Below are 24,680 nucleotides of genomic sequence, written 5' to 3' on the forward strand. Positions count from 1 at the left end.
TATCAAACTTGCAAACTGAAAATTAAGTCTAGCAGCTAAAGTACAGTTTCAGGCTCTCTCTCATCTTTCTTTTTTGTTTATTAGTTTTAAGCAAAAAGTTGAGAACATACATTAAAACTAATTTTAGTATGTTGTGTTAAGGTGCCAGCGAGATTTCAGATTCTTGTAAGCCTTTAAAGAAAAGGAGTCGTGCCTCAACTGATGTAGAACTGACTAGCTCAGCTTACAGAGATACATCTGACTCTGATTCAAGAGGACTTAATGATTTACAGGTAAAGGCACATTGTTTCTCACAGGGACTTGTTTGTTTATCTGCCAATATAATAATAAGCTTTTCAGTTGCCTACGTCTAAATACATGCACCCTGTATTTTCGACAAATTTCATGTCTTCTATTGTCTAAAAAATAAAGCCTCATCTTTTTCTTTCTAATCTCCTCCATTGTATTGATATAAAAAAAGACGCAGCCTTTCTTTATGAATTTTTCCTGCTTCGTTGTCTGGCAAAACATTAGTTTAGGTCACTGACTCTGCTCTTTGGTAGGTTGTTAGGTTCTGAGGTTTTGTGGGAATTGTGGGGTGCTGCTGTGTGGTGGTGTCAAACTGAGAGGTGTCTGGAAAAAATAAGCTATCTTTATGGGTTTTTGCTTGCACAGGTAAAAAGAGATGTCAAGAAGGCAGCACTTCTGGTACCATTCTAATGAAATTCAGCAACTTTCAGGGACTCCTGTATCTCTTGACATAATGATCTTTAATCAGTGGTGACAAATATTTTTTCACAATGTGGTTGTCCTTTGGAAGTGTCTTGTTTGAGTGCCTTGGATTTTTCCTCTTTGTAGGGTAGTTTTGGAAAACGTTCAGACAGCCCATCAGCTACCGCCGATGCTGATGCTTCTGATGTGCAGTCGGTAGACTCTAGCTTATCCAGGAGAGGAACTGGAACAAATAAAAAAGACACTGTTTGTCAGGTAAATGATGGTAATGACAAGAAACAAATGCTAAAGATGTATCATCCATTTCTATTAGTTTGAGCTGACAAAACTTTTCAAATTGCACTACTTTGTTTTAACCATGTCTCATAATTTGACATCTCCAGAGAAAATATCAAAGCTCTTAAGAGTTTTTGCCCCAGAAATGATTCATAAGCTGTCCTGCATGCTAGAAAGCTCAAAAGCTAGAAAGTAGTAATTAATCCATACTTGCTAGCATAAGTAGAAGATGTAGATGTCATTTTCTGCCCCATTTGAAGATTCCAGATGGTCTTTCAGGATAGGGCAGAGTGAGAATTTTCCAGTATTTTGGAGGAAAAATCCTGGAATCTTCTGGCCAGTTCCCTGATCAATAGTAAGGGAACAAGCTGCTCTTGTCTTCGGGTGCATGAGAAAGAGGAGTTCAGATGGATCATGTAGTGCCTCTCCTATCTCTGTCCAGGCTCACGCTGTTGTGAGAGCAAGGTGTTGAAAGTGCTTGGGTTGTCTTCAGCCCAGAGACTTACCAGGTCTGCTGTGGGACGTAGGCCAGTTCTCCTGCCTATCCCAGCTCTGAGAAGATTTCAGCCAGTTTCTATTCTTCGTTAACACCCGGTAGTCATTTGCATTGAAGTATGTCAGATACCCTTTGTTCTCTGATTAGCTGTCTGCTTGTTTAAGATCTGCGAGACCTCTGGCGAGTCTCTGGTGTCCTGCGAGGGCGAGTGTTGCAGCGTCTTTCATATGGAGTGTCTTGGCCTGAAGTCCATGCCTGACGAGAAGTTCATCTGCACTGAGTGTAAAAACGGTGAGTGCCTTCCTGTGTCTGAAAAACTGGGCGGGATTGCCTACCCTGCTGGGGAGCCATATTCTGGTCAGAGCAAACTGTGATGGTAAGTGTCTGTGTTCTAACTGTGGGTTTGGGTTATTCTGTTACTTTTTTTAACCCCTGAGGCCAGATTCTCATTTTCCAAGTACCTTGTAAGAAAAAAATATAAATAATAAACTGCTTAGAGTTTTACTCAGAATAAGGGACTTTTATCTAAACGGGAATTGCATAGTTATTGTGGATTATAGTAACCAACTTACCCGTGTGAAGGGAAGGAGCCTGTGTTGCTCAAACCAGTGTAACTTTGCTTCAGAATGCTTTTTAACAACATCTGTATCTCGAAGAACTGGCTGTTACAGTTGGGCTTCCTTATTCCTTCTTTTACAAGGAGAACATACGTGCTTTTCGTGCAAACTTCCTGGCAAAGATGTGAAGCGCTGTTCTGTCAACACGTGCGGTAAATTTTATCATGAGGCCTGTGTTCGCAAGTTTGCCACTGCTCTGTTTGAGTCGCGAGGGTTTCGTTGCCCACAGCATTGCTGTACTGCCTGCTCAATGGATAAGGATATTCACAAAGCAAGCAAAGGTGAGAACAGAGCTGGCTTTGCACAGCATGAGGAAACCCAAATGCATCATCACAATAACCATGACTATAACTCTACTGTCTGTGATGCGGTGTGCGGCAAGGAACAAGGGTTTCCTTCTTAATGAGGTCATTATCTTCAGTCTGTCATGGGTAGGAAGACAGCTGGCAGCCTGAGACCACTGTTGAAGTATAGCTGGATCCGCAACACTTAAAGTCATCTTTTGTTGCTGGGTTTAGAAGCCTAGGGTTAGTAGTGCAAGGCCAAGGAATGGGGTTTTTTACAAGGTAGTTGATAGTGGCCTGTGGAACAATTTTTTTTCAAGAAAAAATCCTTTTAGAAATTAACCAAAATATTTAAACAAAACAAGTAGACTCTAGAATAATTAAAACCATGTATTTTTTCTCAACGGAGTTTTAAAGTGAAAGTTAAGAGTTAACTTTTCTGAAACTTTTTTTTAAAATGTGAATGTTTGTTTTTAATCTAGTACTCTGATTGGAATAAAAAACAGCCTTGCATCTGTCTGTGGTGTCTTCTGCCATATCCTGACTCCAGGGTGACATGGTGCATTTTTCTGCATTTGTATTAAACAGGTCGCATGGTGAGATGTTTCAGATGTCCCATTGCCTATCACTCAGGAGATGGCTGTATTGCTGCAGGAAGCTTGTTTGTGTCATCCCACATTCTCATCTGTAGTAACCATTCCAAAAGGAATCACTCCTCATCAGCTGTAAATGTAGGCTTTTGTTTCGTTTGTGCAAGAGGTGAGCACGCTTGTTTTTTCCCCTGTTCTATAGTTCTGTGGTCACTTGTGCAGTTTAGTGATTAAAAATAATGTATTGCATAAAGAACCCCTCCCTTAGGGCTCTCTGGGATTTAAATGCTGCCTGTGATGATTTTTTTTTTTTTTTTTTTTTTTGTCGAGAGTTCTCATGAGACTTCCACTTGCTATTTTGGTCCATAATATTCGATATTCAGAAACAGCGATAGGTGCTCAGAAGGCCTACTTGTTTTGCCAGTAGGAAAAAGTGGATGCCAAGCCCCCAGTTTCAGCCATTGCAAGCTGAGAAGGGATGCTTGTGTTACTAATCACTGTCAGTTAAGCAGAAGGGGATTCTTTCACCACTCACAAACTTAAAACTGTTTAAATTTGTAAGGCTGAAAGGATTTACTCATGAACTAGCAAAGTTAATTTTGATTTAGAACTACCATCACATTTGAGAACTTTGAAACAAAACCATTCGCAATACTGTATAAACAGGTTTCATGCTGGGATTTTCCATATGCCAAAGTTCTCTTTTCTTTTTCCTTCCCCCTCAGTGTCGCCCCCCCCCCCCCCCCCGACTTGTTGCTTTTATGGCTCTTAAGTCACTAATCTTCTGTCAAATAGCAGGTTGAAAAGTTTCAGTGCATCAGTTGCTTTAGTCTCACAATGCAAAAATACCTTTGTTCTCTCAGATTAATCCAAGTGATATGGTTAGGTGTTTTAATAATAATATGTGTCTTATACAGCATTTCGGAAGTTTATGTTGGATGTATTCTTCTTAGCAGCTTTGAAAGCCACTAATAAGGAAGTGAAAGTGTTTGAAGTTACTTGTTTGCACCTGTGTTCATTCAGTTGGAGGTTTAGTATGGGAAGATTGCCTTGAATTTGCAAGAGCAGAGTAGTAAAGATGTCTGAATAGGAAGAAAAAGATGGTGCCAGAACTACTTCCTTTCTACCTCTGTCTTTTCTTCCACTTTCCTCTTTCCCAAGTAATTTAGGAGCCATCACAAAGGATTGAGTTTAAATAAAATTAAAAAAAAAAAAACAACACTTCAGAAGCTCAGAGAGAAACAGTAAGTTTTAGACTGAGCTTTAAAAAAGGTCCTCTGAACATATAAAAAGATGTTTACAACATAGTTCAGTGTTTCTCCTTTTGTGGGCTTATTTAAACATTTTGGGGCCACCCCAACATGTGACATCAGCATTGCACAGATGTACACATGCAAATCTGACATAGTATGTGTCTTTATGGTCTCTTATTTTAGGTTCTTAGGTAGCCCTATATATGTTTGGTGTTTAATTTTGGTTGATAAGTAGTATTGCATGTACAAATGCAGGGTCTGAACAACAAAACCAAGCCAGTTGCTGTCTCTTTGAAATAGAGCTAGCTGAAAATGTGTGATGTAGCATTCTGTTAGCAGACAGGTGTGTTGGGGCATTCTGCGTCAGACGTGAACTCTGAGAACAATGAATACCTATCCTTCAATATTATTAATTTAACCAATTCTTACACCCAACAGTCCAACATAAATAAGTGGAAAGAAGTTGTTTGTTTTCTAGAGCTAGAGTAGGGTCATTAAAAACAATTTCTCTGGTGGGTGGAGCAGTTCCATAATATTTTCAGCACTTTGGGTTTATGTTTTCTATCTCAGTTGTCCGGAGTCAGTCTGGTACCAGGATCAGATAGAGGTTTATGACAGAAGAGTTTCTGTGGATCTTCCCTGGTTTGAATGTCAGATTAGAAATGTCTCTTAGCAAGGTCCAATGGTGGCTTTAGTCTGCCCCTGTAAGTATTTACGTGAAGAATTCTGTACAGTAGGATGATGTCTTGTCCTGCTCCTACATGAGGTAGGTCATGGGATCTTAGTTGTTAGAGCACCGTGCTGATGCGAGTGTTGCTGATCTTGGTTATCAAAGCTGTGTTTATACTGAGATGTGAATGGAAAGCAACGGCAGGCTTCTGCCGTTGAGCTTATCCTAAATATTTTGTTTTCTACCAATTTCAAAACACTGTTAAGCTGTAGTATCAAAATTCATGGCATTATACAAACCAGCTAAATAAATTTCTTTGAAGTTGTACTTTATTAAACCTGTGGCCAGCTACTACCGATGCCTGAAGCTGAGTTAAGATCTAAATATCATAGAATGTACTTGTATAATCTATGTACTACATAGATTATAAATCTGTAGTAGTTTGTTACAGATACGTATGAAGGTGAATCTCCTTGAGAATTCTGTGACACAAAGGTGTAAAATAGAGGCCTCCTACTTGTCCTGGGTAAAACCTATTTAAAAGCTTTGTGAAAAGGAGTACCTGCTATTTGGTATCCATCTTGTATATACATCACAGGAATGAAAATTTAGGAGTAGAGTTCCAAAACTGAATTACAGTAAAGGAGTTTTATGCTTGCTGAAGATGCAGACATGCATTTATCTCTAAAAAATAAATGAAGTGCAGAAGAAAACTTTCATGCTTTTTTGTTTTTTAATTGATTTGACATTGTTTTAGTAATTCTGTTTATACCTGAATCTGGCTTCATCAGAGATGAAACTACAGAAGTCTGTATTTTCTCCTGGCAATATAAGTAACCACTGAACCCCAGCAGATGGGATTTCCTGTCCTTTATAGTCTCTGAATTTTAGTTCTGAGAACTTGAAAAGTTATAAACTGCTACCACTGACTGAATCCTCTGTATTTTACAGCAGCTATGTACTTGTTCTACTAGAAAATTTTTGTGGGGTTTGTTTCTACTAGGCATAGCTGGAATCAGGAGCCAGTGTGCTTCACCGACGAAAGATTGTGCAAGGTTTACATTTAGCAAACTCCCCTGGATGGGTTGATTTGAGTCCTGTCTAGTCATATGTGGTCAGCATGAGGGACATAAGGTGAGGACAGCATCTGTGGCAGGAGCACTGACAGTACCTGCTCAGAAAGAAATGGGGAACTGAATGCTTTAGAAATACTTGGGCATCTCTGTATGAGAATGGTTATTTAATTAGCTGTAGCTGATACCAGAAGGAGAGACTTTGTGCTTAGATGCAAAGCATTACTGAAGTGACAAAATGTAGATATGAGACAATTATAAAATATACAAACTTGCATATCATGAGGTACTTGAAGTACGGTATATTTTAAGACTTCTTATTCACCTTCCTGGAATATCTGGCATTAAGCACGTTATAGTTCACCTAATTGCATGTGTAGGTCATACTTGTTTTATGAATCCTCCAAGGACATGTTTTCCAGGTAGGCTGATGCCGTTCTCCTTACAGCAGTTTTTTAGGCACCCCATTTCAAAAGCTTCTCTACAGCACTCAGCTCTGCGTGTGTCCCACAAGGGAAAGAATTGGTGGCTGTCTTGGTAGCTCATCTTCTCTGTTTCTTTGGGTCCCACTTGCTCTGCTCTTCCCATGAATCTCTGGCCAAATGCTTCTGATCTGTAGCTATGGGGCTCCCACTGGGGCTGCCTGGCTCTTTGGAGCAATGAGGGAAAACTCTTCTTGGTGGAGAAAGACAGAGAAATCCAGACACATCGTTTGGAGAAAAGGCATGTAGGAGAATAGAGTGCTTGACTGCTCCAAAGCAGCAGTGGGAGGGCAGGGTTGGTGGAGCTTTACTTAAAACCAAACAGCATAGGGCAGAACTTTCATCTGTTCTTTCCCCTCTGGTGCCTTGCAGAATCACTGACCCCTCTTGTTATTTTTTTCCAATGCAACTATAAAGGCAAAACACTTTCATAGATAGTATCTGGGAGATAGGTTTGTAGTAAATGGGGTGGTGAGTTCTTGTATACTACGTCTGCTTTTTCAGCTTGTAGCCCCAGCTATCAGCATGACCTTTGATGCAGTGACCATCATCCCCCAGCTCTTCACATTAGCTTGCTTTTTTCATTTGGGAGGGAGGGTGGATCACACAGCTTTAAAATTCTTTGCTTTTCTTGTGCTTTTCTGTAAATGCACAAATTAAGAGTAAAAGCACAACTAAAATTCCACTTAGTAGCAGTTTATTCATCCTAAGTTTTTCCAGTTAAGTTTAATTCAGTCTCTCCAATACATAACCTCTTTCTTAGTGAAGAAACTTTCTGTCAGACTTTTCTTTTTCTTCGTTTTATCTTTTTTCCATTCACACACATATGCATTAGAGGTGTTCATTTGATTTATTTTATTTTCTCCTTTATGGAATCATGGGTAGTTTCATTGCAACTCATCTCTTTCTGTTTGTTTCGTATAGGGTTGGTAGTGCAGGATCATTCAGACCCCCTGTTCAGTTCATATGCCTATAAGTCCCACTACCTACTGAATGAATCAAATCGTGCTGAGTTGATGAAATTACCTATGATTCCTCCTCCTTCGTCAGCTTCCAAAAAGAAATGTGAGAAAGGTAACCAAAATAGTTTCTTTCTCTTTAATTTACTTTCGCTTTTTCTATTATTTCTCTCTCTTTAAATCAAATGAGAAATGTCTGCTTGTCAAGCACCACTTATTGCTTTTCAGTAAACTTCACTCATTGATTATTGTGAGCGTGTGTTCATGTTGTTGGCAACTTTTTTTTATTACAAAAGGGCTTAAAATAATTGCTGTCACTAAATTCTCCTTGAAAGAGGTTAAATCATTTTGTATCTGGCCTAGGCTATTCCAGCTTCAGAGAAGCTATTTACACAGTAATGTGAAGAGGAGGCAAATAGAGCTTGATACTGTTGCAGTTCAGTACTTACCAGGGTGATGTAAAACAGCTTCTTAAATTGATTTTATGTATGGAAGTATAGGGGGGATGTTCTGTTTCAGACCTTCTAGGTAGCTTATGCAGAGCCTGAGAGAAGAAAGGATTTTTCAGGTTGAATGAGGGTGGGTACTGTGTCCATCCAGAGGGCAGCCGAAGGGGGAAGGCAGTGAGATTTTGCTTGCGTATGTGTCCATTAGCCCTTGGGCCTCATGTTCCACCTCTGCTAGCATGGGACAGCCAGTGCTCCTTCCCTTCCTCGCAGGACAGGTACTTGCTTTCTGAAGCAGCGCCGCACGTAGGAATGGCAGGAGATGCTGGATCACGGGTGGACGGGCTTTCTGTCCTGTGCAGAAACCCCTCAGCTCCAGAGGAGAGAGGTCACTTCATTCTGGTGTGGGTGGTGCTGTCGCATCTCAGAATACCTCATGGGGAGATAACTGTTGTCTGTATAAAATACTCAGATGTAATATTTTATTCCCCACAGAAATTTGATTTCCCAGGAGTGTTCAGAAATGGTGCCTAATTAACCATTCTAAAGTTAGGTTATTTTGAACGTTGCTAGGTTGATGGCTTTCAGTAGTTCCTGTAATTCCTGAAAACAAAAATTATTTTGAGCCCTCTGCTTAGCTTGAGCAATATTTTACTAATGCATCCTGAGAGCAAAGTGTTGGGTTTTTTTCTTGCTTAGCACTGAAAGTTTTGTTTGATTTTGTTTGACTTTTTTTTTTTTTGCATCTCTCAGCATTTTACCATGTTGGATAGTGTTTCAGTAATTTACACTGGGTCTGTATTTCCTCTGAAATAACATTTGCAAAAAAATATTTTAACTTTTAAAATTTTATTATGGGTTTGGGGGGTTCTGGAAAATCCATATGGATGGATTTTACTGGTTTTTAGCAGAGGAAATACAGTATTGGTCATGCAACAGATTTGTTTAAGGAATGCTTATTGTGACATGCAACAAACAGTTAATGCAATGATCTTTTTGAAAGTCTATAGGTGGACAAGATTTTCTGATAAATGTTTGAAAGTTACCATTCACACTTTTGATACTGTAATTGAAAATTGCTTTAAATACTCTCAAGTCTCTCCCAGAATGAGACACACAAACTTGTTAATTTTTCAAAAATTTATATAGCTATAAAAGTGTGTGTATATATATAATTTTTTATACTTATATAAAATACTACAATATGTGTAATGTTTCCAGTCTTATTGTATGAGCTGCCTTGTTTGCTGAGGGTGGCTTAAAGATGTGCTGTGGCTCTCCACGTTTAATACATCTGCCAAAATACAAGCCAGCCAAAACAACTTTTGTCCAAATAAGTGTGAACTTCAGAAATTAATGTGAACCACTGCGCTAAGATTTCCTTTGTGCGCAAAAGCAGCTTTTGGGATGGGGACAACTTGGGTGATGTCTCATTCTGCATTATTTACTGTGCTCATACTGGCAAACTTTTCTTTTTGTGGAATAAACACACTTATTACAATTCCTTTATAATGTCCTTGGTACAGAAAAGCATTGATCAACCTATAGGCTCCGGGGGGTTTCCATGCACACTAACGGATTGCTGGGGGATTCAGTCATAGCAATGTTGATTGAAAAAGTCTTTCTTAAAAATTTGGGGTTTTGTCATTGTTTTGGCTGTCACCAAAGAAATAAACCAGTTTTGGTCATCACCAAAGAAACAAAACCTAGTGGCACTACTTTCAGATGAAGGCTTCCTTTGGGAATGTTGCTGCTTCTGCCAACTTGCTTCATGTTTAAAAAATACTCAGCTGCTTTTTTGTGTATCTTTGATGCTGTTAAGAGCCACAGCTGGCACATTAGAGGATTGTGCTGCACAGTTGTTTTTTTTTTTTTTTAACCAACATTGTTTACTTTGACTTGATCCCTTTCTTCTGCCATTTTTTTCTGTGGGGCAAATGAGAATGTAGAACAGACGATTTAAAATGAATGTCAATTGCTGTGCACAGGGAGAAGCAAATCCTTACTTCTATAAACAAAGCAGGGTTTCTTTGTTTAAAGGTGGAAAACTGTTGTGCTGTGAATCCTGCCCAGCTTCCTTTCACCCTGAGTGTCTCAACATAGAAATGCCTGAAGGATGCTGGAATTGCAATGACTGTAAAGCTGGCAAGAAGCTACGTTACAAGCAGATCGTTTGGGTCAAGCTTGGAAATTACAGGCAAGTCTGCAATTTTTGGTTTTTAATGCTTTGGATGTTTTTAATGTACTGTAGAATTACAGGAAGATAACTCAGAGCAGCTCAGTCTTCATAAACAAGAACTAGAAATACAGTAATTAATCTGCTTTGTGTCAGACATCAATGTTACATTTGAAATTAAATTCTCCTGCTTTTTCCAAGCAATGATGTATACTTGATTGTGCTTACATTTGCTTTATACAGCATAATAACGATATGGAAAACCAGAGGCTGTCTTAAAGAACCAAGATGTCCTAGCTTCTGTTTGCTGTTAGTCACTTGCAGGAATACAAGCATTTATAGGTGATCTTAGAAACTGGCTTTCATGCCACATATGTTCTTAAAAGGCTTTTCCAAAACTTTGAGTAAGAACTTCTCTTGTGTTTTGCACAGTGCTTCCCAAGTATTGCCAGCGGGAGCCTTGATTGCATAAGGAAGGAGTTCATTTCTTTAAGAAAGGAAAACTGGCTTTTATTTCTCAATCCAGTTAGGCAAACTCGGAAGCTAAGGCTGTGGTTCAGGGAACTTATATTTTCCTTTTCCCCCCCCCCCCCCTACTTTTCAGGTGGTGGCCAGCAGAGATCTGCAATCCCAGGTCTGTGCCTCTCAACATACAGGGCCTCAAACATGATATCGGGGACTTCCCAGTATTTTTCTTTGGTTCACATGACTACTATTGGGTACACCAGGGCAGAGTTTTCCCTTATGTTGAAGGAGATAAAAGCTTTGCTGAGGGGCAAACTAGTATTAACAAGACCTTCAAGAAAGGTAAAATCAAACAAAGTTTATAGTGGTTTATGACAAAAATTCCACGTGTTTGTGTCTCCATCACCACTTAACCTGCATGGGAATATTATGTGACTAGTGTTCTGTGTTCACGTAAAATTGCAAACATTATGCAGATCCCTTGACTGCAGATAAAAATGTTTCTTTAAGTGCCTACTCATTGTGTACTGTTGTGGGCAAGTTCATTTCTTCCACAAACTGGGAAATGTTAAGATGGAGCTTGGGCTCTGCTGCATGGGATCATTGTTCAGTACCTACTGAAAGGTACCTGATGATAGATTCATTATATACTGCAATAACTCATTTTTACCTTGTGTTTTTGCTTATAGAGCTCTATTCCTAGCTTTTTTTAAAAAATAAATACATATGTGTATACATTTGATTAACAGCAGCTGGTGCTAATTTCTTTCTATTTTGAACTCCCTTACACAGCACTTGAAGAAGCAGCAAGGCGCTTCCAGGAGCTGAAAGCACAAAGAGAAAGCAAAGAAGCGTTAGAAATTGAAAGGAATTCAAGGAAGCCTCCACCTTATAAACACATTAAAGTGAGTTGGCTTCTTTCCTATTTTTATTCTATGCATGAATAAGCTATGCATTTAAACCGGTATTTGCAACAATTTGAGCTTAAGGAAGTTCAAATAAGTCATTTTGCTGTGCTTTGCAAGAATATTTTGTCTGTCTTACTGTGCTAAAATGTTTTATGGTACTGTATTCATGAGAGAGTTAGCAGCTGAAGAACACTTTTACCTAGGGTAGAATTTTGCTGGTTTGCAAGCTCATCTTAAGTGTCTTAGATACATGCTGGCTATTGCAATTCACTGAACTTTAACACTGACCTCAGCAGTAGTAAGAATATACTGACTGCTCATCCTACAGCAGACTGCAGCAGTTTTGGACGCACAGGACTTGGTGGTGTCCCTTTTAATTTTTTTTATTTTAGTTGGAAGAAATCCCAGTGATGTACTTGATCAAGGTTTGTGTGCTTTGAGTTCCTGAACCAGTAATTTTACTGGGGAGAGAGTCATGAGTTTTAATGTTCTTCAATTGTTTACTGTTGGCTTCTCTGAACAGTGTATGTCCCCAGGTAAGTTAGCAGTAGAGTGGCAACTACAGGCTGTAAAAGCCCATGCTTCTGCTGCAGAACTGCAGAAAGTATACTTGTTGTGACACACTGTCCTTCAGAAGGGTCTAGAGGAAAAACAACAGTGTAGTCAGTGTTCTGCCGCCTTGTGTCAGTTGATGATTGCCCTCCAATAAAGCTGTTAGGTCTGTGTCCTTTGTGCATCGTCTTCACAATTTATTCTTTTTTTGCTTCGTTCCACAGTCCAACAAGGTAATAGGGAAGGTTCAGATTCAGGTAGCTGATCTGTCAGAAATCCCTCGCTGTAACTGCAAGCCATCGGATGAGAATCCCTGTGGCCTGGAGTCAGAGTGTCTGAACAGGATGCTGCAGTATGAGTGCCATCCCCAGGTGTGCCCAGCGGGAGAGCGATGTCAGAACCAGTGTTTCACTAAAAGACTCTACCCTGATGCTGAAATCATAAAAACTGATCGACGTGGATGGGGTCTCAGGACGAAAAGGAGCATTAAAAAGGTAGAATTACAAAGGACATAGGTTGTGATAGCCATCAGCATGGTTTTATGTGAAAACACTGCAACTCTGTACCTCTAAGCAAATGAATACAAAAATGTCAGCCCTTGCAAGTAAATGCTTTGTGTTGAAAAGACATGAAACTTCTGTAGCTGAAGCAGTAATGGCAAAATCCACTTTGCTGTTTTGACATCAGTGTCTTAACCTTGATGCTTAGAGAAGAAAAGCAAGTTCCAGGTGACCGGGAATTCTGCTGGTGGAGGGAAGTGTGTTTTCTCACTGCCTGCAGGGCAAAAAGGTGGAAAAAAGTAGTCTGAATAATGTTCCCTAAATAAGGCCATTAAAGATGATGAAATCTTAAAGCTGGTGAATTATTTTGCCAGCCCTTTTATTTTTTCTTTTTTTTTTTTTTTTCCTTTTCTTCCTCTTGTTTTTATCATACGGTCAGAATATGAGAGAAGCTCAAAGGTTGGATGGAGTTGGCTTGAATTGTGAGCCCCTTTTCAGGGGGCTATTAAGTCTTTCCATTTGCCTTTTCTTTTTACGCTGTTAACACAGCAACATGCTGATGGCATTTTCCTGTTAGCTGATTACTTGGAGTGGGGGAGTTTGCGGTATTCCTCATAGAGACATCTGGTACAAGTCAGCTTTCTCACCTGCTTGGCATTCAACTCTTCAGCCTGGATTTGTTTCAGAAGAACTCGCAGGACATTATTAATGAAATGAGGTGATCAGGCTGCATTGGATGACAAACTTCAAAGATTCTTAGAAGTTCAAGAAGGCAGAGAAGAATAATGAAAATGCAGAGATTTCTGTTGATGGAAATGATGCTGCTGTTGTAACAAAAAGCAGAGGGGACTGATGAGCCTCAGGAATTGTTACAGACTTTGGCTGAAATACTAGAATGGCTGGTGTCTTTAGGAGGATCAGTGGGGTGCGGTCAGTGAGGAGTGGAATGGGAATATTCTTCCCTGACTGTCAGAAAGCCATTGGATGTGGATCACTTTGGTTTTCCTTTACACTGTATTGCTGGCAATACCAGTCTGGGTTTCAGGTAATATATGCAACAGTTGATACAGAAAAACAAAATCTTACACTTGCATCTCTTAAGTATGGGAATCCTCGTCTAGCTGGACTGCAGTCTTGCTGTACTTCGAGGCAAGCGTGAGGATGGTTGGCCTGGATTTCACCTCTGCTTTAACTTGCCAGGCAGAGGAATGGATCTGGTGGACGGATGTGTGTTTTGCTCTTACTCACGCAGGCTTCATTGTTTCTGAACAACGAGATGGCTAAGTGTACCTGAAGAGTAGAAGATGCATTGGGCACTTTAAGGCTTCAGAACAAAATTGTGTTTGCAGGGTAGCCCACATCCTCAAGACTCTGCTCTAGAGAACTCTTTTGCTCTTGGTTGCCTTCATTTTTCTTCAGTTCGAATTTGCACTCAACAGCAACAGTATCCTGGAGCTTCTCATTATGAGGAAACAGGCCATAGTTTTGGTGGACTGGAACTTGATGTGAGGATGCTGCTGCTCTGCTCTGTAGAGGGAAGGTGGCTGCCCTCCAGACTGCGCATTCTGCTGTGATGTTTTGGATTGCCTGATCACTGTGGGATGACATGTTTAGCTTCCAGTGTAATCAGAAAGTATAGAAAAAGCAAAGAGACCCTGAATTGATTCTTTCATTATTAAGGAATGTGGTATTTAACTGTGCACAGGTAGTGCATAGGATAATCTACTGAAGAGGTCTTGCAATGTCAAGATGAAGCTTCAGGCTTACGTATGGCAATTTCAACTGTGTCTTTGCTTTCGTCCATTTTTACTAGACACCTACCTCCCTGGCTTTTTAAAACATAGTTTACAGTCTCTAGAAATCTGAGCTAGAGAAACACTATGTAGCAGTTTGTGACAAGCGTGCATGTAAGTAGGGTGGTACTGGAGGTGTTCTAACAGACCAGTTTTGGTGAGGATGCTGTTAACCACTCCATTGGTTATAGGCAGAAACTTCTTTCAGCCTATGCACACCTGACTGATTTGACAAGTAGCCAGAGGAGCAGTGGGGAGGAAAGCTGTATTTAAAAACCTTTCAGTACGCTATAATTATTCCTGTCCCAAGTACCTGGTGAATTTTTATAGCAGGTTTTGGGTGTTTTTTTTAGTGGAGTTCCTGTGAATTTAGTGTGCAAACTTTATAAATGCATTTGTCTCTTGTAAGAGCTTTGCTGAAAACTGGTGGGGGTTCTGTTGACCTGTGCAGGTGTTCCCAAAACTGCCAGGCTGAACTGAAGGCAACTTGGCAATGAAGGGACTTGGATGCTTCTGAAAATTTTAGCCTAAATCAAAGGGAAAAAAACCTAAGTGACTTTTATCTTGTTAATGTGTGTTAGATAACTGAGACTTCCAAACTGTAAATCAGGCTTAAGGAGTGCCAGGCTTCTCAGTCATTTAGGTGAATTAGGTCTCAGAAACATGACCCAAATTGCCTGATTTCTACCCTTATTCCTTTCACTTACCGCTTTCTTCACTCTTGTTTGGGTTGTGACAGCCGTGAGGCAAGGGAGCCCTGTCACTAAGAAGTCAGTTGCTCAGGCATCTGCCCCGAGCACAGCTAACAGGGTAGTGCTTGTTAACATGTTGGCATACTGTATGTTATAAGAGTTTTTCTTTAAATACCAGGTGCTTGTTGGACACTTGAATTTGAGCATTTCAAATAGCTATTTTTAACAGTGTTTTAAACCATCAGTAAATGGCTGTCTTGATAAAGTTGTGCTCAGTGCTGAGTATTGACTCCCTTGTATCAAGGTACCAATCATATCCCAGCTCTTCTGAAATCCCTTAGGTAAAAGTTGAGAACAACCTGTTGGCCTGGAGGGCTACTTTTAAACATGTTTGATTTATTTTTTTATTATTATTTACAATTTTTGTACAGTCTCTGCCTCATTAAAACTTTGTTACTGCAAATCTGAGTTTATTGACTATTAAAGTCCTAATAAAAGTGAAGCATGTAGTGAAAATACATGCCATTGTAATAGTTCACATTTCCTTAGGATTCTATGAATATTGTCTCATTGTCCATTTAAAAGAAAGCATGAAGTTTCAAAGGATTCTAGAGAACTGACAAGTAACGTTTTTTTATAGTGAATATAGAAACAGTGCTTGGTTCTGCTTTTTGGGTGGTTCTCATTTTGGGTGGACTTACTGCTTAGACAACAAACACCTGGTGCGTGTGTTCACATTTTGCCTACTAGATGGTTAAAGTATATTTTTATAGGAAATGCTTTTTTATGTGCTGCTTTACTACTTCTTATGATGTTAAAGCAAATACAGATTTCTTATTTTTTCATCGTTTTCAGGGTGAATTTGTGAATGAATATGTTGGCGAACTAATTGACGAAGAAGAGTGCAGATTGCGAATAAAACGTGCACATGAAAACAGTGTAACCAATTTTTATATGTTAACTGTAACAAAGGTAAATATTATGTCTTGTTTAATATAAACTGTATAGTTAAAACTAGGGGCAAAATACTGATGGAAGCGTTATTCCGTGTTTGATATGACCCTCCTACCTGAGTGGCAGTAGGAGGATAATATTCATGTTTCTCTTTAATGGCATGGGTGAAGAGCTAAAACAGCCTCTTATCTTACGTTGTGCTCTGTGCTTCTTTTGCTCCTGTAAGCACAAATATGTGGACACTTTTTCATAAAACCAACTCTGCAGGGAAGACAAAATGTTAACTATTTTAACTAATTTAAATTTTAATATTGGATATAAATATAATATTAAAACTTAAAAATTTTAACTTTTAACTAATTTAAAATAAGCATATTTTTTGCTGCCTTGGTCATTAGTAATCACTTGTCAGCAGGAAACCTTTTTGTTTGTAAGTACTAAATGTGTCCTTCTCTTTTTATTTGAAGGACCGGATAATAGATGCTGGCCCAAAGGGGAATTATTCTCGTTTTATGAACCATAGTTGTAATCCAAACTGTGAAACACAGAAATGGACAGTGAATGGTGACATTAGAGTTGGACTCTTTGCTCTTTGTGATATTCCTGCAGGTAAAAAGATGGTACTGTTTTGCATGTATACTTTGTCTTGACATGGCTAAGTTCCTAACCTGGCTGTGGTTTTTTTTCTCTGAATTTCCTTAATACCAGTGGAACTGGTCATTCATTGGAGTGGAGACAAATATTCAAGTTCCAGTTTTAGCAGGGATTTTATAGTTAAAAATAGTCTGAAGCTGAAAGCTACTGTTAAAGCTAACTACAGGGTTTGCTGTTAAGTGCAGTGTTAACTCTGCATCATGTAAGTGCTCGCCACAGTGTTGATTCTTACACCTATATATTTGGTGTGGTATTATCTTTCTGTGTTCAGTGTTTTATCTGATCTGTCATTCTAACTTATGTTAAGTTACAACTTATGTTAAACTGATACTCGTATCTGATCTAAACAGAATTTGCTACTTTCAAGGTGAACGAAATCAATGCACTGTTTCAAGCTTGCTGTTTTAAAACTTATTGCTGCTAAATCTTACAGACTATGAAAAGATAAATGCTAATGAAATGTCATGTCATGAGCCTGTCTTTCGTCAGTGTCTGTGTAGGTGAATTGCTTTTCTTTGCATTTTAGGAATGGAGTTAACATTTAATTATAATTTGGATTGCCTGGGCAATGGCAGGACTGAATGTCATTGTGGAGCAGAAAACTGCAGTGGTTTCCTAGGAGTGCGTCCAAAGGTACATGGATGAAAGTTGAAGCTTCTCTCCTCAAATCCAGAGATCTCATGAGAGCAGGGCAAAGAGGGTTCTGTTTTATTGAACTTTTTATTTCAGTCTGTGTAATACTTTCTACCCTTGAAAGTGACTAAAGGTTTTAGTTGTGCATGGTAGTGCTAGTGTATCTAAGGTGAAGTTAATTTACCAGGTTGTGTTAATTCAGGTACATGTGGATAGCATTTCTGGCTTTCATAGCTTAAAAACTTCTTTGAGTAGATTTAATTTAAGCATAGTTCATGCAAATGATAACCCAGAGTTGATTTAACTTTAATGCAGGGGTTTTATAAAGTGACTGTATGCTGTGATCTTTGTAATTGCTAGACAGCATTTGCAACAGCAAATGAAGAGAAGGTGAAGAATGCAAAATTAAAGCAGAAGAAACGGAAAATAAAAACAGAACAGAAGCAGATGCACGAAGACAACTGTTTCCAGTGTGGAGATGGGGGAGAACTAGTCATGTGTGATAAAAAGGACTGTCCCAAAGCATACCACCTCCTCTGCCTTAACCTGACTCAACCACCTTTTGGTAAGAGCAGTTGTGTGGCTTCCTCCTACTCTTTTCCTTCCTGCAGCAAGACAATATTTGAGCTGAAATGCAGTATTCATCTACATCAAATGCAACGTATTTGCTTTTGCAATACCACTCATTTTTAGAAATACATCAGGTGACAAGTGTTCCTAAATGAGAACCAGTGGACAGAGAGGCACTGTAATAATTTTAAATGTTGTTCTTGTTGCATTTCTTTCCTGGATCAGATTTCTTCCTCTAATTTTAATTGAAATATAAGCATTATCTTGGTGTCCCAAGGTCACCGAGTGCAAATTAAATGACAGTCCAAACCTGACATAGCAAGTATGATGTGTAGGGCTTGATTAATCAGTAAATGTGTTTAAATTATCTACTGTATGCTGATGGCATGTTGCCTTCCATTTAACTTTTTCCATGTTAAGGCCTAGCTTTTTGTAGTTAGGGCTCAAATTATACAGCAACCCATCACCTTAACACCATTGCAGGATTTTGTAAAAGTCCTTAGCTCTTTAATCTTCCCTGTGAAGGGGAATGCTTTTTCTTTCTCAACAGTAACCCAGCCAAAAGGGACTTCAGCAAGTCTTGGACACAGCAGCAAGAAGTTTTTGATTTTTCCCTTGTTGCTGTGTTCAGTATACCTTTGCAGTCAGAGAGTCCAGCACATGGGCATACAAATACATGTCTGAATGGTTTGGGGGATCTGGGGTTTTCTATTCTCAAACATATTTTTACACAACTTGTTCTTCTCTGAGCCATTTCTTGCTTATTTTTCAAAACGCATTCGGCCATCTGCATTAAAGTATGCTGCAGCTGAACTAAAACTTAATTTGGAGATACCCATCTGAGCAAATGCTGTGTCCAGATCAATAAGAGGTGTTCACAAATCAGAAAAATGTACAAAACTCTCCAACTTGCAAGGGCTTTTGGCATCTTGATGCCAGAGGAGGTTGGTCTAACTATTTTAAGCTCTGGTTATGCATGCAGCAATGCTTTGAGCCAAGTGAGGCCTAAAGTATGCAAAATGACTAAGACCTGTTTCCAGTCAGATTCATGTAAATGAGAAGCAGAAGTAGCATCTACAGTAAGAGTCAATTTTCCTGAACTTTCTTTGCATTCATCTAAGGGCTAAATGCCAGTGCTGGCCCCAAAATGCACTAATTGCAGTTTCCTGTCTCTCTCCCCTCCCTTCCCCTCCAATCCTCAGGAAAGTGGGAATGTCCGTGGCATCAGTGCGACATCTGTAGCAATCCTGCGGTTTCGTTCTGTGAGTTTTGCCCTCATTCGTTCTGTAAAGATCACGAGAAGGGAGCCCTGGTGGCATCAGCACTGGATGGCCATCTCTGCTGCTCCGCACATGACCCCAAATCTCCTGTGGCACCTGAGTACTGGAGCAAGATAACGTGCAAATTGGAACAACAGAATCCTGTAGAAGAAGCAAAGGAGTGAATTTGGTTAAAAACAAACAAGGGAGGAGAGAAGAGGGGAAACAGGCGATGAACTTGAAGAGACTGCTATGACACATTCAGTCTTTGTCATCAAAGCCGTCTTGTGTGAACTGGGAATGGGACCATTTAATCCTAGCAAGCAGAAGCAGGCGGTGGTGTTTGGGTTTTATTGTTTGGTCTTTCTTTTACCCTTGAATGTGCTACAGCAGCTCTTACTGTTGGAAACCAGAAACGTCTTGGCCTTCAAAGAAAAATGTAGACCTTTTGACAGTGAAAAGAATATTCTGTTTAAAATATGTTCTTTGAGACTAGAAAGCAAAGCATAGCAACATATTTATTTATTTAATTTTTAAAGGGTGTTTTTAAGATCTGGTTTTGATCAGTCAACGTGTCTTCGGGGAAAAAAAAAATAGCAAAGCCAACGTAACTTTTATGTCTAGTTCATGAAAAGAATAAAGCCTCCCCACTCTGTGTAACATTGAGATGCCATACAGACAGATGTGGGTTTCAGACCAGGTGACCCTGCAATGCCTCTGTTTCAGTACTTATTTTTAAAGGCATTTTGAGAAGGTAGGTTATGTATCATGTTAACTTATGAATATTACTGTAAAGCTTTTCCTATGAGAAATCAGGTGTATGACTTCTTGGAAGTGCTTGTAACGTGAGATCTGGCATTGTTTAAGGAGCAAAGAAATCATGGTTCCTTGCTCAAGAGCTATAATTGGTGTTCACAGACAGATGGAAATTCAGAAGGAGCTTAATTGCACAATGGTCATTTCTTTATGCAGCCTAACTTTGAAAACCTTCCCAGTTAGGAGAGCCTCCCAGCCTCAGTCATATACTGCCGCACGCTCAGAACTGAAGTCTTAATCCTGCCAGTGGGAGCTCTGCTGTTGACTTCTTTAGGTGGGGGATTGTTCTGCGCGTGTGTATTTGTCATCTGCCAAGTCTGCACTTGTTTTATGGCATTTATACTAGTGTGATTCTTCACTGCTGCCTTCTCAGACTCCCTTTAGCTTCAAAGAAGATTTGAACACTTACGGAATCAGACCCATGTGCATGTTTTGTTTTGATCGAATGTTTAGATTGCTTTTTGCTGAGAGGGATCTAACTTTAATCTTCATTGTTAATGGAGCTAAGAAAAATCTCAGCACTTCTTCAATGAACAGGGTATTTTCTGTCTGGGTAACGGGCCATATTCACAGCAGCTGACTTTAGCCTCATGAGATGGTTTTCTCTTAGATTTCCTCTGGTAATGAGAAGAGAGACAGGCTCCTTCAGTGAGGCTTTTGAGGTGGCTTAGGTAGGCTCCTGCTCCAGATTTTCTTTTGAGAACTTATCCTCCTCCATTTCTTGTCCAAGGAGCCTAGAGGGACTAGTTTCCCCAAGCTGAAGTTAGTCTTTGGTGAACCTCCTCCCCTGGCCCACAATCTTACAAAGCACTGTGCATCTCCCTGTGCACTGGTAGCATTAGAGTGTACTTTTTGACTTGTGTACTGATATTGGCTAACTTCATGCTAGCTTTTTGCTGATGGGTATTGAAAATAATCCTGAATGAAAAGAATTAATATCAAGTGTTGCTGGCATCTGGCTAAATTAAGCCTTTGAATTAAGAATTAAGAACCTTGTCTCTGGAAAATTGCTTACGTAAACGTACAGGAACATGGTGAATTCTCAGTTCAAGAAAGTTAGTAGGCTGAAAAAGTACACATGGGATTTTAGAACACGTCTTGCCTCTAGCTGGTGTCCTTCTCGTCCTCAAATTTATGTAGAGGGGGAAACTTTTTTGTGTGCAATTGTAAAATTACAAAATACACTACAGTCTTTTTAAGCAGCTACCATGCCATTTAACTGATCCGGCAGTTCATCTTCTGAACGTCTGCAGATGCCTCTTCTACAAACTTGAGGCTGTCTTGGGTGGCACAACAGTGCAGGTCTGTCATGGGTCAGTTTATGGTACAGAGGGCTGTTGGGATCTATAAAGCACTTCATCTTGTGGTCCGTACTACAGTGAATGTCTGAAACACTAATCTTGCTTGAAAGCAGTGCTATATTTTGGTATTTTTTACAAAAAAAAAATTTACAAAAAGGATTTTATTTTTCTTAACATTTTGTGTGATAAATGTCTCTTTTTAAGCTCTTACTGGGGGTGTTATTAACCTTTTCAGAAATTCCAAACATAACTCTTGCTACAGTGTCTATAAGGCCCGATGTGTTTACTTTATATTATTTATTAGGCTTGGTAATGTTCAGATGATTTTCTCTTGGGAAGTCGGAGCATTCTGGATATTGCAGATACGCTATAGTGTGAGTGCGCCTCCATATTTTTGTCATTCTATGTCCACGGTGACTTAGTGACCAGAGGGAGATGGTGTGGTAGCACCAAAACACCCTCCTGAGCGTTTGACGTGGCAGGGAGCAGACAAGAGCCGCGGACTGTCAGTCGCCTCGTGAGACATACTGCTGAGATGTGCCAGTACACCACGTATCGCAGAACATGTGAGATTCACAGAAGGCTTAAAAACGTGTAAACTGCTGTGAATTGAGGCCTGCTGCTACTCCTATGCCATGCCACTCTATGTCTTGGTTAATTTTGTTTTCAAACTTCTTACAGGTGCTCTTTTTTTTCCTGTTTTGCCAAGAAAAGATTAATAATAGCCAACAGCTGGGCTTGGACTTAAAAGGGAAAATAGGAGATTGGTTTGTAAGCTTGTGAAACTTACAAACAAAAAGTCTTAAAACTGGATTTCATGCTGTTGGAGAGAAGGTGAATCTTTAAAAAAAAACTTCTAACATTCTGAGATAAGAAAATGCCTAATTCAAAGTATCATGTTAACTGTAGGAGGTTTGTTCTATATGCCAAACACAAAACGTTAAAATACATGTGTTAACCACATCTTTGCAAACTGCATAACAATAATGCAGTTCCTTTGTAAGAAAAAGTTCTAACAGCTGTTTTAACTGGCATCAGCAGAGGAGGAGTCGGCTGCTGAATTAATTTGTGTGATCTCTAAAATGAGATAAGTAATCTTGGATAGTTTAGTTGTTTCATGCTGGGGCCTGGAGAAGTCCACAGTACTGCTGGTGATTTCGATTGAGAACTTAGATCTGCTGTTTCAGCCTGTCAGTTGTTCCTTGGCTGGAACGACAAGCGCCATCGCCCTTTTTTCCCTTAGTTTTGCTTTAAATTTTTGAGACAGCACCCAACTTCAGCTTGGCCGCCTGCGTGTTGTCAGAGTGCAGTGTCTAAGCTGCTCTGCAAAGTTAACAGGATTTTGTTGTTTACTGGAGCTTTTACTCTACAGTTGGCACCTTAGCACAGTGCAGACGTTCTGCAGACCATGGCTAAATGGTGCAGTGGCTGGTTACTACCGTTTTCTAAACACACGGTGCAAGCATTAGTTATTGTAGCTTTCAGATTAGTATAGACTTGTCCTATCAATAGACTGTTGAAGGCATTTGCAGCTCAGGAAAGGTAGCATTAAAGGCAATTTTGTGGGCAAATTACCTTCTCTGGTCACCACCATGGTCTTCGAGAATCTGTTAAAATCGAGTAAATAGGGCTGGAATGTTTGATTTTGGCCTTTAAAAAAACCTTCTTGTATCTTAATTTCAGGATAGAATGGGAAAGACACAATTACTAGACGTAATTAACAATGAGCATAAAAATCTGTATATATTGAAACTTTACAGAAATATGTGGGTGGGGTGGGGGGGAGGAGGGTGGGAGAGGGGATGTCCAACGCTGGTACGAAGTAGTCACTTTAACATTGAAACCTCTGCCTCATTGAATTCAGGGTTTAATGTACTTGAAGCTCTGCGGTTCCTTATACAGCTTTTTTTTTTATTATTTATACATAAGTTTTTTTTGTCTACTACATTGAAGATGTCTTTGACTTCCCCGAAGTTACTTTCTGCTCCCGCTGTACAGTGAACCTATGGCAAATGGGAGAGTTTTTCAAAGCGGCTGTCTCAACTTGTGTGTGTTCCAAGGAGTGTGTTGCATGAGAGATGGCAACCTTGGAGTAATGCTGTCCCTTTGCTTTCCGTTCTCCATCAGCTTTCCCCACCATTTATCTTTGTGTAGCAAAAACATTTGCACTTATGATACACTCCTACACTTTGGATGTATTCACAATGTTGTTCTGAGGAATAAGGGGGGGGGGGGGGGGGGGGGAGAAAAAAGGAGAGAGAAAAAAAAAAAAGCTGTTTCCTATTATATTCTATTCCTGAGTGATGAGCTCAGGTCCTTATTACCCCTGAGAGGGGCTGTCTCACTGCTCTGGAGAGAGGGGAGGCATTCGGCTGAAACTCTTATCTGTGCTTTGCATAGACTTCTGTAATTAATGTGAAATCAAAAAGGGAAAAATGCATATGAATTTGCCAAAGCCATTCACTCATTCACTGTTCCTCCCGTGGTACTGCCTGCCTGGGGGGTCGCGCAGGAGGGTGAAGCCCCCTGTCCGGCACGCTCCCTCCAGCTCCAGGGGCTGCGGTGGGCCCCCAGCCCCCCGCCACCCCTCTCCCTCACCAGGCCAGGTGGGAAACAGCTGTTTCCTAGTCACTGGTCGAGCTATATCTCATTTTTGGTGTTGCTTTTTCCTTTTCCAAACAACCTGGTGGCGTCGCCGCAGAAAGTACGGTGACGGCACGGGGTCCAGGGGGGCACGGGGGTCCCGCCAGCCCCAGGGTGGCCACGGGGAGCCCATCCCGGCGGCTCCTGCGCCAGTGGTGTTGCACAACAGGGATACCTGCAGATTCCGTCTCCATTCCCATGTGCTCTATCTGTAAGGATGACCTTTGTAGAGTCGTTATTTCTGTAGACTTTGTTTATCTGTAACAAACTTTGTAGATTCTGTGAAATGTTATTTTAATGAAATCACTCGAGTCTTTAATAGCAAAGCATCAATATTCACTGAAGTCGGTATCTTAAAGAGTTTTTGGGAGTTGACTAGAAGCTCTTGACACTAACGAAGTAGTGTTAACTTTCCCTGGCGATGTTCCACTGGGGCATTACTGTATTATGACTTGATGTTGCCGCATAGACTTTGAGATATACAATATTTTGGGGGTTTTGTTGTTCGGCCTATGTTCTCTTGCATAGTGTGAAACCTGTAAAGCTTGGTTACCCTGTATATAGCTAGCTGACTGTCAACTAGTTATAGTGTATCTAGAATTGCCTGTAATATTTTAGCTTCTTACTGAATGTGTGTGATGGTAGGAACATATAATTTTTGTACATTATATTTACGGAGATGTTGCCTTTTTTATTTTACAAATACTTTGGAATTCAGATGTGTTTTTGCTTCCGTGAGGATTAATTTGGAAAGGTTTTTAATGACATTCCACTGATCTGAACTTTTGCTTGAGGTTGACTTCAATAAATCGTTCTGAATGTTCCAACGACGAAAGGCTTTTAAGTCTGTGAGGGGGAGCCCGGGCCTGTGTGAGGGGGGGCTGCGGCCCCTGGCGGGTACGAGGCC

The 24,680-nt window shown here is 40.0% G+C and overlaps 1 protein-coding gene across 7 annotated transcripts in view; it reads left to right on the forward strand.

The window, feature by feature from the left end:
• NSD3 (nuclear receptor binding SET domain protein 3) overlaps window positions 1-24,608 on the forward strand; it is a 52,104-nt gene extending 27,496 nt beyond the window's left edge. For 5 of the 7 annotated variants that reach the window (XM_027803772.2, XM_055695947.1, XM_055695950.1 and 2 more), the window contains exons 10-24: window positions 142-272; window positions 838-966; window positions 1,648-1,774; window positions 2,184-2,381; window positions 2,973-3,143; window positions 7,377-7,526; window positions 9,898-10,054; window positions 10,638-10,840; window positions 11,291-11,403; window positions 12,183-12,452; window positions 15,799-15,915; window positions 16,365-16,506; window positions 17,078-17,184; window positions 17,545-17,749; window positions 18,957-24,608. In XM_027803772.2, the coding sequence (XP_027659573.2) occupies window positions 142-272; window positions 838-966; window positions 1,648-1,774; window positions 2,184-2,381; window positions 2,973-3,143; window positions 7,377-7,526; window positions 9,898-10,054; window positions 10,638-10,840; window positions 11,291-11,403; window positions 12,183-12,452; window positions 15,799-15,915; window positions 16,365-16,506; window positions 17,078-17,184; window positions 17,545-17,749; window positions 18,957-19,198 (2,462 nt within the window). In that variant the 3' untranslated portion in view covers window positions 19,199-24,608. Of the gene's footprint in view, window positions 1-141; window positions 273-837; window positions 967-1,647; window positions 1,775-2,183; window positions 2,382-2,972; window positions 3,144-7,376; window positions 7,527-9,897; window positions 10,055-10,637; window positions 10,841-11,290; window positions 11,404-12,182; window positions 12,453-15,798; window positions 15,916-16,364; window positions 16,507-17,077; window positions 17,185-17,544; window positions 17,750-18,956 lie in introns of those variants that run through there. The other 2 variants (XM_055695951.1, XR_008729794.1) reach the window with 2 other exon arrangements.
• The last annotated feature ends 72 nt before the right edge of the window (window positions 24,609-24,680 follow it).

The sequence above is a fragment of the Falco cherrug genome, chromosome 18, assembly GCF_023634085.1.
Source record: "Falco cherrug isolate bFalChe1 chromosome 18, bFalChe1.pri, whole genome shotgun sequence".
In the NCBI taxonomy this organism is placed as follows: domain Eukaryota; kingdom Metazoa; phylum Chordata; class Aves; order Falconiformes; family Falconidae; genus Falco; species Falco cherrug.